At 45.3% G+C, this 25,415-nt stretch overlaps 4 protein-coding genes across 14 annotated transcripts; 2 read left to right on the forward strand and 2 right to left on the reverse strand.

The window, feature by feature from the left end:
- LOC133886914 (GDSL esterase/lipase At1g28590-like) lies at window positions 1-1,458 on the forward strand. The gene is made up of 4 exons (XM_062326829.1): window positions 1-244; window positions 392-610; window positions 712-860; window positions 949-1,458. The coding sequence occupies exons 1-4, from the start codon at window positions 1-3 to the stop codon at window positions 1,456-1,458; spliced, it is 1,122 nt and encodes a 373-aa protein (XP_062182813.1).
- A 1,576-nt stretch (window positions 1,459-3,034) lies between these two features.
- Window positions 3,035-5,562, forward strand: LOC133921009 (GDSL esterase/lipase At5g45910-like). The gene is made up of 4 exons (XM_062365745.1): window positions 3,035-3,637; window positions 3,729-3,944; window positions 4,076-4,224; window positions 4,317-5,562. The coding sequence occupies exons 1-4, from the start codon at window positions 3,370-3,372 to the stop codon at window positions 4,605-4,607; spliced, it is 924 nt and encodes a 307-aa protein (XP_062221729.1). The 5' UTR covers window positions 3,035-3,369; the 3' UTR covers window positions 4,608-5,562.
- A 193-nt stretch (window positions 5,563-5,755) lies between these two features.
- On the reverse strand, window positions 5,756-9,507 carry LOC133921089 (F-box/kelch-repeat protein At1g74510-like). Of its 2 annotated transcripts, XM_062365864.1 has the most exons (3): window positions 8,568-9,507; window positions 6,294-6,622; window positions 5,756-6,183 (listed from the first exon to the last, which is right to left on the reverse strand). In XM_062365864.1, the coding sequence occupies exons 1-2, from the start codon at window positions 8,879-8,881 to the stop codon at window positions 6,583-6,585; spliced, it is 354 nt and encodes a 117-aa protein (XP_062221848.1). In that variant the 5' UTR covers window positions 8,882-9,507; the 3' UTR covers window positions 5,756-6,183; window positions 6,294-6,582. The 2 variants fall into 2 exon arrangements, with proteins under 2 accessions (XP_062221848.1, XP_062221919.1); XM_062365935.1 differs by lacking the exon at window positions 8,568-9,507.
- Window positions 9,508-20,790: 11,283 nt separating this feature from the next.
- LOC133921220 (uncharacterized) lies at window positions 20,791-24,883 on the reverse strand. Of its 10 annotated transcripts, none has more exons than XM_062366502.1 (10): window positions 24,513-24,882; window positions 24,281-24,319; window positions 23,420-23,539; window positions 22,985-23,288; window positions 22,817-22,900; window positions 22,664-22,732; window positions 22,380-22,454; window positions 22,155-22,274; window positions 21,489-21,664; window positions 20,791-21,200 (listed from the first exon to the last, which is right to left on the reverse strand). In XM_062366502.1, exons 3-10 carry the CDS (start codon window positions 23,525-23,527, stop codon window positions 21,039-21,041), a joined length of 1,098 nt encoding a protein of 365 aa, XP_062222486.1. In that variant the 5' UTR covers window positions 23,528-23,539; window positions 24,281-24,319; window positions 24,513-24,882; the 3' UTR covers window positions 20,791-21,038. The 10 variants fall into 10 exon arrangements, with proteins under 10 accessions (XP_062222486.1, XP_062222564.1, XP_062222334.1 ...); XM_062366580.1 differs by having other exon boundaries at window positions 23,420-23,564; XM_062366350.1 differs by having other exon boundaries at window positions 24,507-24,882.
- Between the last annotated feature and the right edge of the window lie 532 nt (window positions 24,884-25,415).

Here is a 25,415-nt window from a genome sequence, read left to right on the forward strand (position 1 = left end):
ATGAAGCACATAATTGTCTGCCTGCAAATCTTTCTGCTGATCTCCAGCTTCTCTTATTCGATCCAAACCCAATACACCTCGATTTTTAGCTTCGGTGACTCCTACACTGACACCGGCAACGCCATCATCCTCTACGGACCGACGAAACCCGATCTATGGATGAACAAACCGCCGTACGGGATGACTTTCTTTGGGCATCCCACCGGCCGTCTCTCCGATGGGAGACTGATAATCGATTTCATTGGTAATTTAGTTTCTTTCGCGGCTTGTGTTGGATTGAGCTTAGTTTGTACGTTTGGCTGTTCTTTATTTCAACACCGGCGATCGATGCTGGCATGCAACTATATATATATTATGATTCACGCCGTTCGACGATGTGCAATGTACACAGCTGAAGCATTGGGGCTCCCTCTCCTTCCGCCGTCGTTGGCGGCGAACCAGAGCTTCCAGCAAGGCGCAAACTTCGCGGTGGCCGGAGCCACGGCACTGAACCGAACATCATCCTACGTGCAAGGCGGCGGCGTAAAACTTCCTCCGATCAACGTCTCCCTCAGCGACCAGCTGGGATGGTTCGACGCCATGAAGCCCTCGCTGTGCAGCTCACCCCAAGGTAGAGTACGTGATTCGTGACGCGCCACAGCATGCAAGAACAGCTTAATTCCTCCGGACACTCATGTTCTAACACACCAGACAACACGTTGCGCTCTCTAGCATGCAAGGAGTTCTTCGCGAAGGCGTTGTTCGTCGTCGGCGAGTTGGGTTGGAACGACTACGGGGTCATGCTCGTCGGCGGCAAGAGCGTTGGTGAAGTGCAGTCTTACGTGCCTCGACTCGTCGGAGTTATTTGTGCAGCCACGGAGGTATAACATGCATGCATCCCCTCAAGGGACCAGACCAGGCGTGATCGAACAATTAAAAATGGGATACTCCATTGCTGTGTGCATGCAGAAACTCATCAACGAAGGCGCCTCGACGATCGTGGTGTCGGGGGTGTCGCCACTGGGGTGCGCGCCGGGGAACCTGGTACTTTTGGTAAGCCAAAACAAAGCCGACTACGAGACGGACACGGGGTGCCTGAAGAATCTGAACCTGCTGTCCAAGGACCACAACTCGCAGCTGAGCCAGGCTCTGACGAAGCTCAACGCCAGGTACCCCGGCGTGAGGATCACCTACGCCGACTTGTACACGCCCATCATCGACTTCGCGGCGTCTCCGGATCGCTACGGGTTCGACGGGACGGACGGCGCGCTGAGAACTTGCTGCGGCGGCGGCGGCGGGAAGTTCAACTTCAACCTCAGCAGGTCCTGCGGGATGCCGGGCGTGAGCGCCTGCGGGGACCCGTCGGTGTATGTGAACTGGGACGGCGTCCATCTCACCGAGGCGGCGTACCACCGCGTCGCCGACGGCTGGCTCAGGGGCCCCTTCGCCCACCCGCCCATACTCAGCACGTATAATTAGCATCGTACATCTTCCTTTTTTTTTAGATGTGCATCTCTTCCTTGATGAGCCATAGACACGGAAATAAAATACTACCGGTTATCTGTGTTCTTAGCCTCGCAAAAAAAGGAAAAAGAAAAAGAATGGAGGCCAGCACATTTGACGCATCAGGCAGGAAAGCTTGAACAATCCATGAATCTAAACTGGACCGAACGGTCCTCCAAATCCAGTCTCACCTGGGCCTTGCTTCACCGCGTCGCAGCCACTCTGGTACTCTGCTGGGGAGAAGACAGGGAGGGAATCCACGTAGCGCAGGAGGAGTACTATGCATGCAGCAGTGAGTCCGTCCTGCAGTGCAGGCATGGCGATCGGGCACTGACGGCCTGACGACCTGACTAAAGCTGCCCTCCATGCAGCGCATCGCCAACAAGCACGAGATGGCTGGGGCCTACGAGCGTGGCAAAAAGGACAAAAGATAATAGTAAATTCGAAAGCCGCTGCCACATCGCTCGGCTGGCGAAAAAGACACGATCGAGGACGCTCGTTTGCACTCTCTCTCTCTCTCTCTCTCTCTCTCTCTCTCTCTCTCTCTCTCTCTCTCTCTCTTCGTAATCTTGCACGGCCAGGCTGATACGGTTGATTATAGTATTATTAGGATCTCGAGATGCTGGTATCTTGCAGGTTAATCTGTGACATTTCCTTGCTACAAAGCCATCAGCGATCGTGGATAACACAGGAGCCAAAGTTCATTCAGTATGGGCACTGAACATTTGAGTCCGGGGCTGTAGCTCCTAAAAATGGCCAACTGGCCGTGTCCATGAGCCAGGCCGAGGCACCGTATTCTAGACACGGTCTAGGTATGAGGTGGACGGATCAAACCAGTACGGTACGGCTAACCGAGTCGTGTCTAGGTTGAATCAATATGGTACGATACGGTTTAGACGGGTCGACGCGGGCATGATCCACCCCACTCTGCATTGATCGCCCCGCCCGCCCCTGCACCGCCCCACCCTAGTCGTCCGCCCCCACGCTGCCCACCCTCGCCCCTGCGCCACCTCGCCACGCCGCCCGATCGCCCTGATAGCTCCTTACCCCGCCCCAGTCGCCACCCGCCCTTGTCCCGCCCCGGCAGCTTGTCCCCGCCCTGTTGTCCTCGTCCCGCTAACCTCGTCTCGTCGCTCGACTGCGCCCACCCTGTCCGATCGCGCCGCTCGTCCCCACCGCTCAGTAACCCGGTATGGTCCGTCGTGCCACAATCATGCTCGGATCGGCTTGTTACGGTACTGTACTTCACAAGCTGTGCCGTGGACCGAGGACGCAACACGCGAGCCGGCACGGCACGACCCGCTATAGTATCTGGGCTTATCGGGTCGTGCTGTAGCCGGGCTGTATCGAGCTAGATCTGTACTGGATCAGTTCGACTGGTCCATTTGACTGATAGCTCCATTCCTCTTGAGAGAATGAAAAATCTCTGGTTCCTCCTAGTTAGTTAACCTTGATGAATGGTGAAAGCAAGATAAGGAGAAGAAACAAAATACTGGAGCAAATAACCCAGCTAGCTAGTTTCTGTGTGATGTGGTCTGGCGCCCAGAATAATTGAGCATTGGGAGCGAGTGTCAGTCCGGAACCACACGTGAACCATCAACCATCCTTTGAGGGCTGAGGCTGAGGACGGGGGAGCTTTGGTTGCGGCGGCAGGCACGAGCAGGAGCAGGACGGACATCACAGTTACTGGAGTGGCTCTCCACCCACCTACTTAGATTTGCCCTCGGCATTCACTCCCCCACCTAAATCCACCATTACTAGACCCATCGCAATGTGGAAGCCCCAGCGCCCTCATGCCACTCCCTGCCTCTGCCTGCCTGCCGTGCTAGTACTAGCTAGTAGGAGTAGCTATCAGTGACACTGCCAACACTCGCTCCGCGCGCTCCCATGGCGGCCTCCTACAAGCTGTCCGTGCTCGCCACCGCCTTGCTCTGCTGCTCCCTCGCGCGTGTGTCCCAATGCAGCGGCGGCGGCGGTGGCGGCCAGAACTACACCTCCATGTTCAGCTTCGGCGACTCGCTCACCGACACCGGCAACCTGCTCGTGTCCAGCCCGCTCTCCAACCACATCGTCGGCCGCTTCCCCTACGGCATGACCTACTTCCACCGCCCCACCGGCCGATGCTCCGACGGCCGCCTCGTCGTCGACTTCCTTGGTGCGTGCGTGCGCCATTGCTGCTTCTGTTGCCTCAGCAGTTATTCAGTGAGTGACATTTTCTGCTCGTTTCTTGTGTTGGCCGTACGCAGCGCAAGCGTTTGGCCTGCCGCTGCTGCAGCCGTACCTGTCGCGCGGGAAGAATGTCCGGCAAGGTGTCAACTTCGCCGTCGGCGGCGCCACCGCGATGGATCCGCCCTTCTTCGAGGAGATCGGCGCGTCCGACAAGCTCTGGACCAACCTGTCCCTCAGCGTCCAGCTAGGGTGGTTCGAGCAGCTCAAGCCGTCACTCTGCAACTCGCCCAAAGGTTTCTGCACATTTCTCGCTCACTCACTGCTAGTCTGCTGGATACACTTACCCAGTCAGGTTCTGCATTTGGGGTCAATAGAACTGCAGCGCTGATCGTAAATTTCTGTTCTTTTTCTTGGACCAAAACAGGTTGCAAGGAGTACTTCAGCAAATCCCTGTTCCTCGTGGGAGAGATTGGGGGAAACGACTACAACTACGCGTTCTTCAAGGGCAAGAGCCTGGACGACGCCAAAACTTACGTCCCCACGGTCGCCGGCGCGGTCACCGATGCCACTGAAGTGAGCAAATTATTAAACTGCATGCTCAAGATGCAGCCTTTCCATTCTTTAATTCTCAGTTCATACTGAACAATCGCAATGCGTCGACGCAGAGGCTGATCAAAGCCGGCGCGATGCACCTGGTGGTGCCGGGGAACCTGCCGATCGGCTGCTCGTCGGCGTACCTGACCTTGCACCCCGGCCGGAACAAGAGCGACTACGACTCCATCGGCTGCCTCAAGACGTACAACGACTTCGCGCAGCACCACAACGCCGTGCTCCAGCAGAAGCTGCAGGCGCTCCGCTGCAAGTACCCGCAGGCCAGGATCACGTACGCCGACTACTACGGCGCCGCCATGTCCTTCGCCAAGAACCCCAAGCAGTTCGGTGAGTACAATTGCTGAACCTGATAATCTGCGCTTTTCCGGTTTAAATGACAGATAAATTTGACATCTATCTTTTCACAATTTCACATAACTGATGCAATCATGAAAGCTACGCAGAATAGTAACCATGTTTAGTTAGAGGATGGCCAGCCACGATCTGCCATCAAAATGGGGTTCATACTGTTGTGCTCTTTCAGAAAAGGTTGGGGGATCTGAACCGCTTCTTGGGCAATCGTCTTTCGGGAAAGGGGGGCTATGTCTTGCTCATTGCTTGCTTTCCTACACTGAAAAGATATTCCTGCCCACAAAAAAAAAACACTGAAAAGATATCTGCAGTAGCTAACATGGATGCCACACTGAAAAAATGGATCTTTCCATGGAGTGATAAAAGACTTTGTATTCCTTTTGTTTTGGAATATTGATCTAGGCACTGATCATTCCATCCTGCTAAAATCTGAAGACCTGATGAGTTGATGGCCAGTTATTTGGCACACACCATCGCTATCAATGCTATCAAATCCTATTATCCTATAGGTTATTGCGCTAGTGTCTCTATTAATGGGTTTGTTAGCAGCTCATGTTAGACGCTGTCATGATCTGCTCTCTTCTGTCGAACTTTAGTGAAATAAAAGGAAGGTACTGTAGTGTCAACTGGGATTTGGGAGTGTAACTGTCACCTGTTTATGGACTTTTGAATCCTTGACATCTCACTTCCACTAGCATGACAGTTCAAAAATTCTTTTGACCACTGATAAGGTATTCATTAATCTAGGAACTTTTAGATTTTGTTCAAATTCGTACTAAATCGTGAGGGTTTGGGTTTAAGCCACTCTGATTCAAACGAACTCTCATGTTACCAATAGTTTCGCCCCCAATAGCAGAACATTTCGCATGTTTAGGTGAGGTTTCGGCTTAGGCCTCATAACTCAAATTGCGACTATTACTCATCCAAATGGTGCTGCTCCCCTCCACACACACACCAAAAAAAAAAATTCATCCAAAGGGTGTTGTGCTAAAAAATAACGTACAAACTACAAGTCCAGGGACTAATAATGTTTACTAAACTAGTTGAATATCCATACGTTGTAACATAAGTAAAAAAAAAATCACGTAATAATATAATTGATTGGGTGAATCTAATATAAAATATTACCATACAACCAATAAGCAAAAAATGCATCCAATTTTTTTATAGCTCAACATAAACTCATTATAAGATATTTATTCGAGGCAATTGCTATGCAGTCACACACTCACACTTGCAACTGCTAAGCTCTACAATCATGCTAGCAACTTAGCAAGTGTTTTGCATCTTGATTAGCCATCCTCATCGAAAACCTGATATTTGACAACATAAATGATATAGCTCAGAATAATATGCGAAAGAATCTTCTTGCCAAACACCAGAACTTCAGTGCCCACAGCAAGTGACTCCTTGTCAGAGCACATGAAACAATCGTTGTGGGGCATCCTTGGAAGCGTCATCCACCGTGAACGGTAGGGGTCATACGCCTCCCACTCCTGCACATTGCAGGAGAAGTAGACCCAGTGTTCTGCAATCCCCAGCTGCCGGCGTTCCTTGTACAGATCACCACTGCGGACAAGCAAACAGAAGCTCCGGTTGAGTGATGCGGTAGAACCATAATCGGAACGAGAGCAACGGGCAAGGCAATTGATTGAATTGTCATGGCCAATGGAACTTACCAGGGTGCTTGAATCTGAGTAGCCCTGATCATTATTGCCTTGACAAACCAGTGGTTCACCCTTATTGTTCTCAGCCGATTTGATCCGTTTTGTCAATGCTGCCACTGCAGCAATTCCGTCGTGATCAATAACAGGGCCCCAGGTGGACGCTTACTCCTCGTGATCTTGAGGAGGTGGTAAGTCATGTAAGGTAATCTGGATTCCTGCTCGCAGGAGCTCGGCAGTGACCTTGATATCAAGCAAGATTGATATACAAGAATCTGCAACGGTTGATCAATAGAAAGAGAACCTATACACAAGAATCCAACCCCTCTGTACATATCCTAAATCTGCAAGAGATCAAAAAGACAAATCATGTCACAAGGAATTGCAAGCGAGCAAGAACATTCTCTCGCTATGCAAATCACAAGATCACATTTGTAACATAACTGAAATTTGCAAGAGATTACAAAGCATCAGTCAGTTTAAGAAATTCATATGATTACATTAATAAACCATCACACTTCTGAATAAACAGACCATGGCATTAAGCTAAATAGAACCACACATACGCAGTAGCAGGAGAAAAATAAATTCTCAAATCACCAAAATAACCAAGAAAGGTAAACATTGAGGATCTCTTAGTAACAAAATCGTTGGAGGACGAACTCGGCAAAAAAAACTTAACGTACTCCGTGCATATCAAAAGGAAAACAAATCAAGAAAAGGCCCCAAACTTCCACATTTCTAAAATGGAACCATTAATTGGGTTGGGATCTATTTGAACAACTAAATCGACATGGGACACATCTAACTAAGCATATAAACATATACCACCCTGAGTTACAGCTTCCAAAAGTGGAAAAATAGACACGGGATGCCCTTCATCTCTTTGGCCCAAAACCACTAAACCACTACATGATACCAAATTATCAACTCAGCATAGATCTCCTAGAACCAAAAGCAAAACCCTCACAAACAATCAACGAAAAATGGGGAGGACTTGCTTACATGTGTAAATAGATTGTGATTCGTAGAGAACTTTAAACTACCTTCCTGTCCCAAAGCCTCCAATATACCGTATTAACAAGAGCTACGCTACCGTGTTCAGTTTCTCAAGCCACTGGAAAATTAAACCAATGAATATTGCATGCTGCTAATAGAAACAAAGAAATTTATATGTTGGGTAACAGATAGCATATCTATGAGGGTAAGTTTCAGTATCTGAACTAAAAGAAATGGTATTCTAAGTTGGCCCTAAGCCCATCCCTTCTCATCTTGGAAATAGTAGGCCTAAGATTCTGGTCTACATCACTACATGTTCATATACTTATCAAGCGTGTTATTCTACAATCCAAACAAATGAAGTTACATGAATTTAAACAAGCATGGTATTGTAGTTTATATAATGAAAACAAAGGGCATCGATATCTTCACCACCCAGCTCAGGGCCTTTTTTTTGGCTCCATTAAATTATCAGGCTAATTTGGCTGATTGGTAAATTAAGTACAGATATTCCATTTTCTTACGGCTCAAGTAGAATGCAAAACATTCATCTTGGACAGGAATCTTCACAGCTGACAAAGGAAAAATACTGGGGCAAACTTAGCTTGGGGCATGTGGATTCAGTAAAAATAGCAATTGTTTCTTGCGAAAATAAACTGCACCCGCACTTGGACCCAAGTTATATGGCGTCAACCAAGGCTGATCTTACGTGCGCTAAAGAAGAAAAACCGAACCAGAACCATGGATGGATGGATAGATTCTTACTCCACTATGGAGCAAGCAAATCTGCTAATGTTGAAGAGTAAGGAAGATTTGGATTTCATTGCTCACATAAGATAAAAGATCTTCGAGAACAAAACTCGCTTTAGATAAATCCATCCAAGCAAGTTAGGGGTCCTTAACAACAAAAGAAATCAATCCAACTCCGGATGGATCTCCACTCCACACCATCCCATACGCCAGGGGAGGCGACGGAGGCACTGGCATCACGACCAACACTACAAGGAAAGCTCGGGTGGCTGGCATGGTTCGCACCTTCGGTGGAAGGAGGCTGGAAGCGGGTTCAACAGCGGGCGCTGGAGAGGAACAAAATACTGGAGTGAACGACTATTGAGGCAGATTTGGTACATGCCAGTTCCACATAATTAGGAATAGAAACAAGAAACTGTGATCTGCACCCCCACCGTGAACCCAAGAACTGCCAGATCTCCGACTTCGTCAATTCACGCTCTACACAACCAATTCAACCGAGTATGTGAAAGGAGTCGAGGATCTAAGGAGAACCCTCACCTCTTCCAGAGGTCGCGCTGGCCCTTGGCGGGGATGGATCGCCAGAGCCGGACCATCTGAGCGCACAACGCCTGGATCTGCGCCACCTCCCGCCGCACCTCCTCGGCGGCCGCTGGGTCCCCCGCAGCGCAGCCCCCGACGAGCGGCGCCAAGGAGGAGTAGGAGGACGAGGTGGGCGCCGAGGCGAGGCGCTCGACGCGGGCTACGCCGTCGCGAGCCAAGAGTAGAAGCCGCCGCACGCTCTGGTACATCTCCGACACAGTCGCGCCTCCGCCACCGCCGGAGAATTCCATCGCCGCGGTGGTCGGTCTCATCGGGATCGATGAGGAAGGGGGGTTTCTTGCTCCCCCCCCCCTCCCCCCACCTTTTTGCTTTGTCCGCAGGCGCCGGATGCCCTCCTCCCTTGGGAGCGTCTCCGTTGGGCCATTCAGACCGTTACCCGCCGGTGACGCGTCGGCGGTGGTGGAGGTGGGCGAGGAGCTGTAGCTCGCTGTGGTCTGTGGCAAGGCGGCGGGGTCGCATCGGATCGTTTGGTCAGCTCGTACGCGGCAGTGCTGGGGCGCGTCCCGGCCGGTGCACTCACTCGGGACTAATTTGCTGTGGGAAAAAAAACTGTTTGCAGGGTTCACGCAAGGGCCGCTGCGGACGTGCTGCGGCGGCGGCGGGCCGTACAACTTCAACCCGCGGGCGAGCTGCGGCGTGCGGGGGTCCAGCGTGTGCGCGGACCCGTCGGCGTACACCAACTGGGACGGCGTCCACCTGACGGAGGCCGCCTACCACGCCATCGCCAACAGCATCCTCAACGGCCCCTACAGCAGCCCCAGGCTCACCTGATCTTATCATCATCCGAGGCTAGCGGCTCCATCGCATCGCCGACTGATCTCTTCTCTTGTGTTGCGGCAAGACTGTGACTGTGAGCTAGGTGTGGTAATCCAACGACTGTTGTACGTGCGTGACACTGGAAGGATAATAACTCGTAATTAAAACGGTGGAGTTTTGGGTCCGGTTTTTAGTTTTTTACTGTGTTGGTAGTGGACTGCAGTGTGTTGACTGTTGACTCTGGGGGTTCTAGTAGTTGTGGTACTAACTAGATTGTTGAATTAGATGAATGAGATGGCCTTGCTCCATACGTATCTTATTAATGTGAAATTTTCTTTTCAGTAATAGACGATGTATCTATCGATACCAAGGTATATTTAGTGATTTTGTCAATTTTTAAACTTTGTATCTCCGGTTTTTAGTAGACGTCATATGAGTGCGTGCGTGTGGTGATGTGAATGTGTGCGTGTATCTACGAGTTGTACTGTTGTTTCTAAAACAAAAATGAATGATATGAAGATATATATTCTAACGTGCACAAGTATTGATCGTCCATGGTAGCCGCCCCAGAATTGATTGCCCGAGTCAGGTGGGTACCGTCACATCGGCACCGCGCACTCGCCTGACACCAAACACACACACACCGTGATCTAACCACTTGGCTGACGGGAGGCGGTTCGAGGTCCCGCTGGCGTACCTCGGCACAACAAACTTCTGTGAGCTCCTGAGGATGTTTGTAACACCCTTGGCCACTAACGATGATCGTCGTGATGTGAGTCAGAGATACATCGCAGAATGAGAGAGAGATGACTTGAGGGACAAGAAGAACTAGAGTAAGTTTGTTTCTATTTTTCTATCTTGTTCTGTCTCTCATTACACGGGTGGTTTATGAACTCCAATAGCCACACCTCTGCCCTCAGGGCCCCACACATGCCATCTCTTCCACTCACGCTCGCCAACATCAATGTTTGATTTAAACCAAGCCATGTGCTGTACTTCTTCTTATGCTGTTAATTTCTCACCGTCCCGACACCTCCCCCCTCGTCGGAAATTGCTTGTCCCCAAGCAATGGCCTGAGGGAAACGCTGGCGGAGCACATAGAAATCCTCCCCAGTAACAGCCTCAATTGGCAACGAAATCTATTTGACCAATACATGTGGGATTGCAGTATTGCCTTTCTTCACAAGCCTTCAGTCCAAAATCTCCTCAAGCTCGACCTCCTTAGTATCCAACTCCGCCACATGTGGCAACTCATAGTAAACTAGGGAAAATCAGGGATAAATGGTTTGAGTTGAGAAACATGGAATACCGAATGAACAGCTGCTCCTTCTGGTAATTCAAGCCAATATGCAGCCGCACAAATCTTTTGTAGGACTTTGTAAGGACCAAAGTACTTATAAGCCAGTTTTGGAAATGGCCTATGCATGACTGATGACTGACCATAAGGTTGAAGCTTGAGCAAGACTTGTTCTCCCACCTTAAAAACCCGATCGATCCTCTTACGGTTAGCCTGAATCTTCATTCTATTTTGAGCAGTAGCCAGATGTTCCTTCAACACCTATTGATGTATTGCTCTTTCTTGTAAGAACTCAGCTACTGACACATGATTTGTAGGGGCAAGAGTAGGTTCTGCACCAATGATAGGATAATATCCTTACACAGCTTTGAATGGAGAACAACCCAATGATGAATGGAAAGATGATTTGTACCAAAATTCAGATAAAGGAAGCCAAGATTTCCACTATTTTGGGTAATCAAGCACAGCACAACAAAGATACATTTTCAAACATTGGTTTACCCTCTCCGTTTGCCCATCGATTTGCGGGTGATATGCAGTACTTGTCAAAAGTTTAATATCCAAAAGACTAAAGAGCTCATTCCAAAAAGCACTGATAAACACCTTATCTCTATCAGGCACTATGGACTTAGGTACTCCATGTAGTTTCACCACATTGTCCAGGAAACTTTTAGCAATTTGAGGGGCTTTGAAAGGGTGTTTAACTAGAATAAAGTGAGCATACTTAGTGAAACGACCCACCACAACTAAAACGACTTCATAACCCTCAGATTTTGGTAAACCCTCCACAAATCATGGCAATATCTTGCCATGCTCCAGTGGGTAAGGGCAATGGTTGCAACAGGCCTGCAGGATGGGTATTCTCATGCTTAGCTTGCTAACATATCTGGCATTGTTTGATGAAGTTATCCACATCCAGCTTAAGCCTCCTCCACCATTACATCTTCTTCATTCTATGATAAGTGGCTTTAGTTCCTGAGTGACCCCCCAATAGGACTAGAATGCATAGCAGCAAACAGTTTTGTCTTTAGAGAAGAATTGTCTCCAATCCAAATCTGATTGTGATGCCTAATGACTTCTTGTTGCAAAGAATAGCCATGTTCATTAGGACTAGTAAGAGCCAACTGTACCAAGAGTTCCTGAGCTTTGGGGTCTATGACATAAGAGTTGACAACCTCTTGAAGCCAAATAGGAGTGATCTCAGTCATAGCTTGTAAAGTTAGGAAATGACACACTCTTGATAATGCATCAGCAGCAGAGTTTTCTGAGCCCTTCTTGTACACAATTTTTGAATTGAAGTCCCATAAGCCTAGTCAAAGCCTTCTTCTGCATATCAGACTGAACATGTTGTTCTGTTAGATAGCAAAGACCTTTATGATCAGTCTTAATCACAAATTCTTTCCTGTGCAAATAAGATCTCTACCTCTCTACTACCATAATCAGAGCTAAAAAAACTCATTATTATATATAGACAGATATTTATAAAATGGTCCCAAAACTTTACTAATAAATGCTATGGATTTTCCATGTTGCAGGAGCACTGCTCCAATCCCTAAATCACAAGCATCAGTTTCCAATTCAAAGTGATAATTAAAATCAGGCAAAGAAAGCATAGGTGTACTGGTCATAGCTTGTTGCAGGTGAGAAAATGCTTTCTGAGCTTCTTTAGTCCACTGAAACTGCTTTTTCTTCAGCAAATTGGTTAAAGGCTTTGTAATGATCCCGTAACTTCTCACAAACTACCTATAATAACTTGTGAGACCTAAAAATTCCCTCAACTCAATCACATTAGTGGGTGGAGGCCACTTTATCATTGCTTCTATTTTACTTGGATCAATAGACACACCTTCAGCTGAGATAATGTGACCCAAATACACTAACTGATTCTGTGTAAAAGAACATTTAGATGGCTTCAAATAGAATTGATGCTCCCTCAACTCCACTAGCACTTGCCTAATATGCTCCAAATGAATTTCTAAGGTAGGGTTATATATTAATATGTCATCAATGAAAACTAGAGCAAATTTCCTCAAACAGGGATCAAACACTGCTTTCATCACACACTGAAATGTGGTTGGGGCATTGGTGAGCCCAAAGGGCATGACCCTAAATTGATAATGACCATGATGAGTTTTAAAAGCAGTTTTGAACTCATCTGCATACTCCATTCTCACTTGATGGCATCCTGCTTTGATATCTAAACTTGTAGACCACTTGGCTCCAACAAGCTCATCAAGAATTTCATCAATTATGGGCACAGGGGAATCTATTTTTGACAGTGAGAGAATTTAATTTCCTATAATCCACACAAAATCGTCAAGGACTATCCTTTTTGTTTTGCACTAAGAGGATAGGAGGAGCAAAAGGGCTTATACTAGGAATAAGTAGATCTCCCTCCAACAACTCTTTCACTTACCTCTCTATTTCATCTTTATGGAATGATGAATATTTATAAGGTCTTGAATTAACTGGTACTGCATCAGGAATGAGAGGGATAAGAGTGGTCGTAGCTTCTAGTAGGAGGCAAAGTTTTGGGGTTCTCCAAATACATCTTGAAATTTAGTCAGCAAGGCATGTACTGCTTCCGGAATAACTGTGTCAGCAAATAAGGTAGTGCAATGTAAAACTGCCAAATCCCATACTTCATTCCCTTAACACCACTTTATCACTTGTTCTGTTGGCATTTCAGTAACGTTATCTGATGGCACTCCTATCCCTTGTAATGTAATTGGAATCCCTTTGTGACTAAATTGCATGATTTGTTCCTCCCAATGGTATAACATAGGACTGTGTTGCTTGAGCCAATCATAGCCCAATATAGCATCATAAGCACCCAGGTCAAGCACTCTCATCTCATGTTGGAAAGTATGACCTTGAGTCCACCACTTTAATTGAGGTACTACCCTATCACAGGCCAGCACCTCTCCAGTAACCACCTTCACTTGCACTGGTTGGATAGAGATAGTTAGAATATTCAGTTTGCGCACAAGGGCAGCATTAACAAAACTGTGTGCACTGCCACTATCCACTAAGATGAACATCACTTGATTTTGAACCATTGCTCTTATCCTCATTTGATCCTTGTCCCTAGTGCTAGATGTGGCATTTAGGGATAGGTGGTATGAATCAAGCTTCAAGTTATCTTATAGTTCCAGCTGCTGCAATACTGAATCAGACAATTGCATTGTCATGTCCTCAACTGCAAGAGCATTTATCTAAACTTGTGGCTTTTTTTGTGCACTGCTAAGCATGAGTGGAATCAAACTTGTCCTCATAATAATAACAAAGGCCATCCATTTGCTCTTCTATAATCTCTCAATTGTCTTTCCTTCCATAACCCATTTCCTCCTTGTGTCCATTTAATTTCCTCTTTACCCTAGGTACCTGACACTTTTGTGCCATAACCCACCCCTACTAAGCAACTGTTGTTGAACTCAAGCCAATAAAGAAGCTCTATCGCTAGTTTTAGGAACTTGAGATTGTACCACCCCTCTTATTTTATATTTGAGGCCTTTCACAAATTGCGACACAAAGAAGAGCTCATTGTAACCAATGTTATGTATTTATATCTAATACCTGATACCTCAAATGCCTTATTGCACTCTTCCAACGAACTAGTTTGTTTCAATTCCAATAAATCTTCAATGGTTTGACGATAATCATACACCCCAAACTTTGCTTCTACAACCCCAATGAATTGATCCAAATTTCCTAAACCAAACTGCAGCTTATACACCTAAAGCCACCTGGCTACATTACCCTCCATGTGTAATGAAGCAGCTGTCATGTCCCAAAAATGCTAATTACGTAAGTAAGCATGCGTAATCCTTATCGCATGTGTTTATGCGTATTCATCTATCAAAAACTAATTAAACATGTTCCAAATACCTTAGAGATAGTTTAGAGCACCTTAGAGACTCCCTAAACACTTTGGAGAAGGAAGAGAATAGAAGAAGGATGGTGAAGGAAGACTTAGGAAAATTTCAGCAAAAGAACCCTCTCGCAGTCTGACCGGGGTCACCCGCTGTCTGAACGCTAGTTGTGCTGCCACAGGGCTGCCATGTGGATTTTCCCACGGTTTGACCGGAGCTATCCGTGGTCTAACCACCTGCACACAAAGGCTCTGGTTAAGTGGTCGATCGTCTCCCTCTCTCTCTCCCTCTCACTCTCATTAGCGCTCTCTCTCTCACACACACACTCCATCAAACCTTTGAGAGAGGGATTGATTCGTTCGTAGCGATTGAAGGTTGGAGATCAGAAGTGAGAACCCCATGAGCTTCCCGGAGGGCTTCCTCAAGTCTTCCCCTTGTTCTCCCCGCCGGATTTGCTTTCCTGGCCTTTTCTCCCTCCGCGAGCTTTGTCACCTTCCGGAAGCCATATACGGAGATCGAAGCTTCCCCGAAGGATTCCAATCCGCTAGAAAGTTCACCCACACTAAGATGAACCTCCATATACCATTCTCCCATCATTTCCTAGCTCGATCCGGTCACCATTTTGATTTTTGTCGGGGAAACCCGTTTTGAACCCTAGATGTAGATCTACTTTTTAGGGTTTTATGTGTTAGGACCATGCAAGATGTCTGAACAACCATGTAATATGTTTCCCTAGTCTAGTGGAGTATATCGGTGCCCTCCATTGCCAAAGGTGTCGCTGGAATTCTCGTTGGCGACCTCGCAAAGGTTCTATCGGCAGGGTCTGGCGGTCTGACCGTTGCTGGTCGGTCTGACCGCCACTAGGTCGGTTCAAAATATTAGTATTGGGAGTCTGACAATGGTTTGGGCCAGTCTGACCGTTGGTGGATGGTCTGACCGCCAGCTCAACTTCGGTCAGACCGCCAGAGGCTAAAACCTACTGCAAGTTGGCGGTCTGACCACCACCCCAAGGACAATCTGACTGCCAGCCTGTTAAAGCTAGGTACACTAGTCCATTAGCGATCATTTGTGAATGTTTTCAAACCCCGGCGCTCTACTATTACTTGAGCATGCATCATTTATGTACTTTTCCTTTGTTCGCCTATTTATGCATTGCATCCGTGATTCTTTTAGAGAGCGTTGAGCAAATGGTTCAAGCGAGCGAGGGCGACACAGAGGCACCCCACTTCTATGAGTTGTGTGTGGGTAGCTTCAGGCAACCGACAGAGCAGCAAGGCAATTATCTAGGCATATTGCACTCTTTGTTCAATTGAATGAAGTCTAAAATTGATAAATTATGCTTATGTATGTCGCATGTTTAGCGAGTCAAGTGTCCGGCAAAAATGGGTAGAACCTATGTTGAATGCATGATCTCTACCTTGAATTGGAATTCATCCATATCCTTGTAACCTTGAGCACATGATCGATGTCTAATTACAAGTTTATTTGATATGCTTAGTCATGCTTAGGTCCTCGGTCGAATTCGAGCGACGGTACAGCTGTTGTTTGCAAGCATAGGGCTCACTTATGGTTTACGAATACATTTATGATGTTGAGATGGTTGGATGAGTGGTGAGTATGAGACGATATGTGGGAGGTGTTAGGGGTGTTTTCTGCTCAGGAGGAGTCCTCAGGGCAGTTCGGGAAGAGAACCCGGACAACGTAAACCGTAGACCGTTTTGCATTGTTTAAGCATTGTCCATCGGTGCCGTTGGCTTTAGCACTTACCATACTCACCACATGCCAATCTAATAGTAAGGTGAGCCGAATACCTCTGTAGTTGTGATCATTTGGGCCTGAACATTGACTGTGTGAGCAAGCAGGCTTGTAGAGGTATCTAGTTTGCTCCAGGAGTAGTTCTAGATACCTCCACGTCGAGAGATGCACGATCCAAATAGTTGGGGCTTATTGAGAAAGGTTGACATGAATACCCTATTGCGTGGGCCTATGTGGACTTGTGAGCCGTATGGTCCTCGAGTTGTATGGGTACAGGAGTATCCCCTGCATAGTGTAAAAATATTTCAAAATGACACGCTCTTGGTCATGAGCATACTTTTGTCTATCTGTATCAGTCGTAGAGTCACGAGTTGTGGATTGTGGTTGAATATGTGGGAGTTGGTTGAGATGGTTCCGTTCTACAGTTGTGTTTGTTATTGTTCTAGTTTCATACATGTGCAGGTGGTTGGTTACAGGGTTGATGGTAGTTTGGTTAAGCTTAGAATAATCACACATAGATGTCTATATTGCCGTCGCGTATAATTTACTTAACCTTGTGGTTTTTCCTTGCTAATGGCTCAATGCATAATCTTTGGAGTCGGGCTATTTATACGTGCCCTATATGGATTAAGTCTTGCGAGTACCTTTGTACTCAGCTGCTCTACAGGTTTTGCATGTGAGGAAGAGACAGTGTTTGGCTACTTCGTGCCCACCAGCGATGGTGACGGACAAGAGTAGTTCATCCTACTCTGTTGGCGAGGCTTTTAAGGCGGTGCCTAAGGGCATGTGGTGCTGCTCTCTTTTGTTGTTAATAGGTTTAATCTTCCGTTGCTAAGTTTCTTCTTTTGTTGTAAATTGATGTAAATAGTTGCACGGCTAAAGACTTGTAATATAACTTCAATTACTTGCTCTTTATTAAACTTTGTTGTGATGTGTTATGTTGGTAAGACATGTGTTCCGATCTTAGGCACAAAACACTTGCCAGGACTACCGGAGCGGTATTCTGCTTAACCATTGAAGTTGTGATTAAGCAAATGATCAACTTAATAATTAATTAGAATACTGTTTAGACGGTTCCTCACAGTAGCTATCGGCCACATCGCCTCACTGATATTGTACATATGAAAAATAGTCCAAGCACTTATCCCGCCAAATCCGTGGATTCTCACCATCAAACTTAGGATACGACAATTTGGGTAATGCATTGCACAGTACATGCTGAGTATCACCCCCACCCCGAAAAGGACCAAACGTCAAACATGTCATATGTGGTTCACCTGCATATGGAGATGATGTTGTCTGACGACAACAATGGCCTGGGCGTGGAAATACTGGATTCCCACGTGTGTTGCCGAGGAGTGGAGGGCCTCCATCAGCATGATCCAACGGTTCCGCCAACTGAGACATCATCAGCTTCGCCACAGCATGACTCATGGCTTCCACCTGATGTGCCAGCGCTTATTGATCCTAACTGGATTGCTCGACTACCTTCATGGTACTATCCAATTGAGCATGCATCTATTGCTGCATGTCATCAATCGTAACCATCTTCGCAAACAACAACTCCAACCGATCCATCACTCGATCCCAGCACTCATCGGATTTCTTCTCCGCCGCCTCCATCGCCCCTAGCACAAACAGCGTCTACGGAGATTGCTTTGGTGGCACCGTGACGGTTCTGCCTCAAGCTCAGCGAAGCATAGAGGATTTATGGGATGTCAAAATCGTCGTGACTGAAGTCGGCCGATCTCGATCTCAACCACCTCACTGGAATTACCACACGATCCGAAGAGTACGACGACTACCGGAACAGCGCACACCAAGGATCACTGAATCTGATATCACTTGTAACACCCTTGGCCACCGGCCAGGGCCGGTCCGGAGGGGGGGTCGAGCGGTTCGACCACCCCGGGGCCCCAAAATCTAAAGACCCCATATGTATATGTATACTATGTATATCGGTCTAAAAGTAAACTGAAAAAATTAGATCTGGATGATTTATATTTAATAATGGGGCCTCATTTTTAGTCTCGTCCTGGGCTACCGAAATGTCAGAACCGGACCTGCCACCGGCGATGATCACTGTGATGTGATTCACAGATACATCGCAGAATGAGAGAGAGATGACTTGAGTCAGAAGAACTAGAGTAAACTTGTTTCTATTATTCTTTCGTGTTCTGTCTATGATTACACGACTATGTTATAAACCCCACAACCACACCTCTGCCCTCAAGGCCTCACACATGCTAACTCATCCACTCACTACTCGCCAACATCACTGTTTGATTTAACCTAAAGATTAAATTCCGAGCGTGCATGCTCTTGTCGTGCGGCATGCACGTTCGCATCAGCTGTCCATTGAGCATCAGATGTTATTGGCTCGTGTGCTGTTGCATGTATGGAGAAGAGAAAAATGACAAAATTGGTGACGTCATTCACATGCAACTCCATTTCAAAACTTTAAAAAAACCATATTTTCCAAACCGAGCATCTAAATTAAAATCCGATTGCACCATTGTGTTTCGTGCGATAAGAGCTTCAAAACTAGACCCCAGTTCAGTATATTTTGATGATATTTTTTTTAACATCAACTTCATATAAAAAAGTGCTTCTATGTGTATTATAATTTGCTTACAATTTTTTGAAAACTTGCTCATGACTTTAAAAAATTGCTTATTCGTCGAAATGTGTTTCTCAAATCTGTACCTAATTATGCTAATTTTGCTTTTCAAATTCACATAATATGCTTTTCTAGGTTCATATGAATTGCTTGTAATTTGGAACCAATATGTTTTTTTATGAGTTTACACGGATTTGAGTTTTGCAAATTAATACAATTTACTTTTTGGATTTTCTGGACTGCTTGGGTGCGCCTCTCTTCTTTGCTGCATTGTCCTGCTAGTCTTTGTTAGGATTACTAAAAATGGAAAAGATGGTCAGATAAAATGCTTTTTCACAGCATATAAAATACATTTTCATAGTATATAAAATACTTTTTTCAATGCATAGGATTTTTGCCTGTAGACACAGAAATTCGCTTTTTCTCATGTGTTGTTGCAGGCGCGCTCTGCGTACGGATGTCAATTTACCCTGATTAGGAAAATAATTAATTAAGTATTTTTTAATTAAGAATGTATATGCTATCCATTTATAACATGCACGGCCAATATTTAGTCATGATTTAAACGGAGCCATGCGCTTTACTTCTTCCTATGCCGTTAATTTCCCGCCGTCCCGAGTCCCGACAATGTTGCAGGAGGATTTTGGGTTTGCAACTTACAAGCGACGACGGCAGGATCACGTGTCACACACCTCCAGATGAAAATCGATCACTGTGGACTTCGTCATCGATCTCTTCCGCTTGGCCGCCGGCGACCCGCGTTCTTGCCTAGCACGACACTCGCCGCGGTGAAGTGTCCAAGGGGTGGCGCGCGCACCTGAGGAAGCTCCTGGGAGATTTGCCCATGGACTTGGCAGGGCGGATTGTGCTCGGAGTGCGCGCCAAGGTGGCGCGCGGTGGTCGGTACTTCATTTGCCGACCATCCCCTGCAGAAATTTCTCTCTCTCTCTCTCTCCTTTCGTTTCTCCCTCTAGAGGTCGTATTGGAGCCTGAAATTTTGCATGATTCCGAGGAATTTCATGCCCCGTTTACACGAATCATTTCGTGATTTTTCTGCATCTGTATCGCCGTCAAATTGGGAGTTTTTGGAATCTCGGGTGGTCGTTGTTTCATTTACCGACCATCCCTGTCTGTTGTTTCTCTTCTTCATTTCTCCACCTACAGATCTTATTAGATCACGAAATATTAAACGCAGATGCGTCATTATATTCCCCGTCTCCATGAATTTTCATGGGAATTCCGTGCTCCGATGCCGCCGGCAAATGGGATCTGCCGTGGTCGGCATTTGGTTCACCGACCGGCCCCCTAGGCAGCGTCATGGACCGATTGAAGAAAATTTCACTTGCCGACCATGCGGTGTTGATCGTGTTTAGCTAAGCTTTGGGGTTAAATTCGACAACGGATCTCAAAGTTTTGGCCTGAACAAGCTTCTGATCTTGTACTGAACCCGGTGGCCAGCGGTTCAGTTAATCAATTTCAGCAAAAGTCTACAGTCTAGTGGTAGTGTTCTCCTTTCCTTTTTTTTTTTTTTTTTTTTGAGATGAGTTTTCTCCCTTTTTCCATACTCAGGAAGAGGGTACCCAAGCAAAATGGCGGCTTTTGCACAACAACAAACCCTTTTAAGTTTTGCCCGCTATGCTAATACCGACGTATCGAACGGATGGAGTACATACTTTGTGTGTATCAATACGTGTGATGTGTGGACTCGTTAGTTTCAGACTTTTCCGAAAATCGATTTTAGTCCATTTAATCTAGACCCAAATTTTATTTTTCTCATACGCTCGAACTGAATTTTATGGAATTTCCACAGTACGGCAAACTGGCAATCACCATTACAATTGAGCACGGCCAAGAAAAGACTAGATGAAAATTTTCACAGATGAAAGCCAAGTGTTGATACAGATATTTGTCTACATGCAGTTCAGATCAGTAAGAGAAATTTTGAAGAGCTTTACGCAGCCTCTACTAGAATTTACAGTTATGCCGATGGATGTGATAGAGATGCAAACACCTCATGTTTTCATCCTTTGGTGAGATATGTCGTAGCTAAGGAGATCCCTTTACACGTGCTTTCCCCTGAATCCAGACACATGGAGCTTCTTGCAGTTTTACATGACCACCTCCCAATCATCCTCCAGATCATCTGATGAAGAAACTGCTTGATATCCGAGATTTTCTTCGTCTTGTGATCTAGCAGAGACGACTTGATGCGCATTCGATTGCTTCTTTGACCACCGGATTTTACCCGACAAGTTCCTCATAAACATTTTCTGCAAGGAGTGAAAAACATCAGTTGCCGTATTTCTTCAGAGAAATCTATAAATGACAACATCGATCATAACAGGAAGATTGGCGTACATGAGACAGTTGTTTATTTAGTAATATAATATTATTCCCTGAATTTTCCAAGTGTCTATGAAATAAGTTTAAGAAATAGTAACATTGAGGTGAAAGAAGAGCTCTTCCCAACTGGATTTACACGAAGCCGACGTTCTGATTCACCACCCAATTTAGTTTTCATTACTATGGCAGTACCACCGTGTTTCGCATACTAGTACCTTAAATGATGTGTTTTTTCGTAGATGAACAGAGGATGCCTCAAATTTGTCATTTTTCATGTGCTCCTGGTCATCCCTGAGGTCTATATTAACAAACTTTATCATGTCATCAGGACACATATTTGGATCGTCCGCACATCTGGACACATCTGCGCTCAAGTCATGTGAAATAGTTTCTGCAAAAGATCCATTATGGAAGCATAGAAACATGACATTATTCACTGTGATGACAACAAATATCTAAGAAATTTTTTTAAAAAAAACCATGATTTAAACGTAATCAGAATTGATTAAAGGCCCATCCTAAGTATTTCTTAAAAAGGCATGCCTTTAATTTTTTAAGACCCACGTAGTCAGTATGCTTGCATTTCACTCACCTCATCGCTCAAAGTTGCAAATGTGGAACAAATGTGGGCCTTTGAATATCAAATGCGTAGGACCATCATCTGGTTTACTAAAGTATGTATAGAAGTTGATGATCTCACATCAAATTACTTTTCATTATTTAGGTCAAATTATAGTCAGACAAACTTAATTACCAAACACTAAGTTGAGATGATTCAGAATAGTTTGTGCTGTATGCTTTTTTGCTTTGAAGCGCATTTAAATACAACGGGGGAGATAACAGAACTATGTGTCGCATTTCAAAAGTGAAAAGGTACAAACCATGCGCTGTTGCTTCCACAGGGTCGTTTAAATTGTGTAATACCATTTGCTCTTCATAATTTGCACCAGAATTTTCTAGCGGAATTGCTCCATAAAAAACAGAAGATTCTACCAGAATATCTGTGTATGTTCAGTATATGAAGGCACAGTAAGTGACATAAAAATAAATTATGTGCCTTTATCATTCTTATGGATAAGGACAGGCTAGGGTTATAAGCAATTTGCCTGAATGTCCAGAACAGTGGAGTCCAACTTGCTCTGTCATTTTATCTGTGTCCAATGCACATGGTACATAATCATCTTCAGGACATGAAAATCATTTCCATTGAAATAAATACAACAACAGGTCAAAATATTGATGGCAGAAGGTGAACAATCGATGCAATAAGCCAATGATCTGGCTATGGAAATCAAGTGGAACTTGGACAAATACTTTAGACAAAAATACACAATATTTCATATTCAAAGGTTGTAATGATCTCATGAGATAAAGAAATCTGAATACGAACCAGGTGGCCGTGGTGGTTTCACAGAAATCTCTGGATTCCATAAAATAACTTCCTCAGAGTTGCAGCTATCTGAAGGAAAAAGAAAAAAGTAATACAGTGAAATAATTAGTTAGGTGAGAAAAATGGAGTGTCTAGAAAAAAAACAATCGGTACCATATAGTTCAGTTGTTGAGGTGTCCTCTGGCAACAAACAAAGATCATTTGCTTCGATATGACCCCCTTTAGATGTAGTATTTTCTGGGTATAAATAAGGAAGATAAATGACCAAGAATCACTGAGATCACAATGTAACCAATCACACATGTTTCATCAAGGATAAACCTGGACTTTTGGTTAAAAATGATTCAGTTTCATCAGCACCGGTATCAACACAGCCCGTACAACTGTTTTCCACGGTAATGAGAGATGCAGGAGTAGAGACTTCAGCATTTGGCCCAATTAGCTCCGTTTCAACAGATGTTGGCGAAGATCCAGTGATGACATTGCTACTAGATGGATCCTTAAATATCTCATGGGGTTTACTTGGCACCACATCATCAGGAAAGGTAGCACAAATCATTGCATGAACATCTTCAATCAAGTCAACAGCCTTATCATGAGCAGAATTAAGATAGTTGATAGGGAGCTGTCCAAAAATTGAAAAAATCACTTGCAAAGCATTGTCAAGAAAATCTTATTTCATGCTAGAGTATCTGCATATAGGAATAAAATCGAGACAATCATGTTGAACATCAAATTATGAGAAGGCAGTACTACCTCCATGAACTTTTTCACATTTTCCTCAAATCCGTCAAAATTGATGCCCATATCAAATGCACCCATAAGTGAAAGATCAATATAATCTGAATCAACGCCTCTCACCATTAGCTTTTCTTTCTGTCAATAGAAGGATGAAAATATTCTGTTTCAGAGTTTCATAATGAAAATTCAACATTAGCTACCAGAAAACACTAAAGTATTCCATATGGTTCTACTTTGTACCATACATGATTTCTACCAAGGTTCTCGAAATAAGCTTATCATAGCCAATCCAGACATCTGATTCCGGGCCGGCTCGGGAATCATACGCAACTCAGTTCTATGTACTTGATTTGCATTGAATCATTTAGTGATACTAATTTGTACAAATTTTAAGTTACAGATGATCAGATCCTATATCACTACAATCAAATAACCAAAGCTTATGTTAAGAAACGATTGCTGACCAGAAGAAAGATACCAATGCGTTTACAATAGCACATGACAGTTCATGCCCTCTTGGTAAAGGCATGCGCACCTCCTACATCTATTTTTGCAAAATTGAATTTGCAAATTCTACTACAATTCCTGGCTGAATTTATACAAAGAGCAGGTCTTCTCATTCACACAACCTACAGCAAACTGTTCTGTTCGAGTCAACAAAAGCTTCGTGAGACTGAAGTGAAACATAAAACTGTAGTTTTTTTTTTAACTATTGAATTCTTAATTATCCAGCAGCCAGATTACTTAAACGAGCAGAGGTTCGCTGTTCCTCCATCCAATCGAACCCTAAGAGGAGTGAACTATATTATCAAAGCACCCAACATAAAACTAAAGCAAACTCCTCAACAAAATCCCAAGGCAAGAACAGCATACTACCTACAAGGAGTGAATCCGCAACAACACATGCCCCGAGTCCTGGCAGATTAAACCAACACTAAATCAAGAACCGCAGCGGCGAAGAGTAATCCGACGACAACGGAAAGCGAGATGGAAAACAACCTCCCGATGACCACACCGAAGTACATAGGAAGTTAAATACTCACTGATCCAACAGACAAAAAGAAAAGAGAAACTGCGCAGGAAAAGAAGAAGAAAAGCTCACACTTACCGTCGCCGCCGGCGGCGAGAGAGAAGGCCACGAGCTGTCTAGCCTTTGCGGGAAAGAAGAAAACAACAAAACAAAAGAGACACAGAAAGCTAAGTGGAGTAATAAAAGGCGCCCAAGTGCGAATCTTCAGGAGCACGAACTCCTCCCGTGCCCGACGCTTGTGCGGCCGCATTTTCACATTTTTTAGGCAAGCAAAACCTGATTTTTTCTCAAATTAGTACCCTAGGTCGGTGATTTTGTAGGGTTCCGATTGACTTAAGGATCTTTGGGACCGATCTGTGCCGTTGGTTCCAGATTTCTAGCACGGTAAAAAAGTGCGGGATGTTGCATGGAACGGAGTCCCCAACAGAATACAGAACGGAGAACACGTAAACCCGTTGAGGAACGAGAGAGAAACTTGTGCGAGTAGGAAAAGGACTCGTCCGATTGTAACATACAGGGATGTGGTTGTAAAACTATTCTGCCATTTTCCTGAAAACAACTAAATCTACCTTTTTTATTTCTTTTTGTTGGTCGACATAATTCAAGAGCTGGTTGCCGAATTGTAGTTCTAGAGGAGTCCAAGCAATTTCTGTATTTTTGTTTGTCTTCCCTAGCAGCGAAATCGACGTCAGGTGCTGTGAGCCTTGTAACTCTAGGTGACCACACAAGCATTGCTTTTTCTGAAAACGTTGACGAAAAATGACGGGTACTTTCAAGGATAGAAAGCAGGTGCTGGAGGGCCAGGAAAGAGGAGGCAGACGACACATAGGCAACGGCACTACGAGAGCTGCCTTTGGCCCTTCGTTGCCACGAGTGGACCGAATTTTGCCAGGCACGTTTCGTTTGGTATCTTCTAGGACACAATTCCACCGGAGAACCTTATCCAAGTAGCTCAAATCGAGCATGCGATCTCTTGTATCC

Source organism: Phragmites australis, chromosome 1, assembly GCF_958298935.1.
Source record: "Phragmites australis chromosome 1, lpPhrAust1.1, whole genome shotgun sequence".
Classification (NCBI taxonomy): Eukaryota; Viridiplantae; Streptophyta; class Magnoliopsida; order Poales; family Poaceae; genus Phragmites; species Phragmites australis.

What these genes read in the sequence shown, in the direction of transcription:
- LOC133921220 (XM_062366048.1), bottom strand. Translation starts at nt 23,527, where the DNA reads ATGGTGAGAGGCGTTGATTCAGATTATATTGATCTTTCACTTATGGGT. An exon ending in ATGTGAAAAAGTTCATGGAG is followed by an intron (nt 23,289 to 23,419) that starts GTAGTACTGCCT and finishes ATTTTTGGACAG; the next exon opens with CTCCCTATCAACTATCTTAA. An exon ending in CCACTGTTCTGGACATTCAG is followed by an intron (nt 22,275 to 22,379) that starts GCAAATTGCTTA and finishes GAACATACACAG; the next exon opens with ATATTCTGGTAGAATCTTCT.
- LOC133886914 (XM_062326829.1), top strand. Translation starts at nt 1, where the DNA reads ATGAAGCACATAATTGTCTGCCTGCAAATCTTTCTGCTGATCTCCAGC. An exon ending in ACTGATAATCGATTTCATTG is followed by an intron (nt 245 to 391) that starts GTAATTTAGTTT and finishes CAATGTACACAG; the next exon opens with CTGAAGCATTGGGGCTCCCT. An exon ending in GCTGTGCAGCTCACCCCAAG is followed by an intron (nt 611 to 711) that starts GTAGAGTACGTG and finishes TGCGCTCTCTAG; the next exon opens with CATGCAAGGAGTTCTTCGCG.
- LOC133921089 (XM_062365864.1), bottom strand. Translation starts at nt 8,881, where the DNA reads ATGAGACCGACCACCGCGGCGATGGAATTCTCCGGCGGTGGCGGAGGC. An exon ending in CAGCGCGACCTCTGGAAGAG is followed by an intron (nt 6,623 to 8,567) that starts GTGAGGGTTCTC and finishes GATCTCTTGCAG; the next exon opens with ATTTAGGATATGTACAGAGG.
- LOC133921009 (XM_062365745.1), top strand. Translation starts at nt 3,370, where the DNA reads ATGGCGGCCTCCTACAAGCTGTCCGTGCTCGCCACCGCCTTGCTCTGC. An exon ending in ACTCTGCAACTCGCCCAAAG is followed by an intron (nt 3,945 to 4,075) that starts GTTTCTGCACAT and finishes GGACCAAAACAG; the next exon opens with GTTGCAAGGAGTACTTCAGC. An exon ending in CGGTCACCGATGCCACTGAA is followed by an intron (nt 4,225 to 4,316) that starts GTGAGCAAATTA and finishes GCGTCGACGCAG; the next exon opens with AGGCTGATCAAAGCCGGCGC.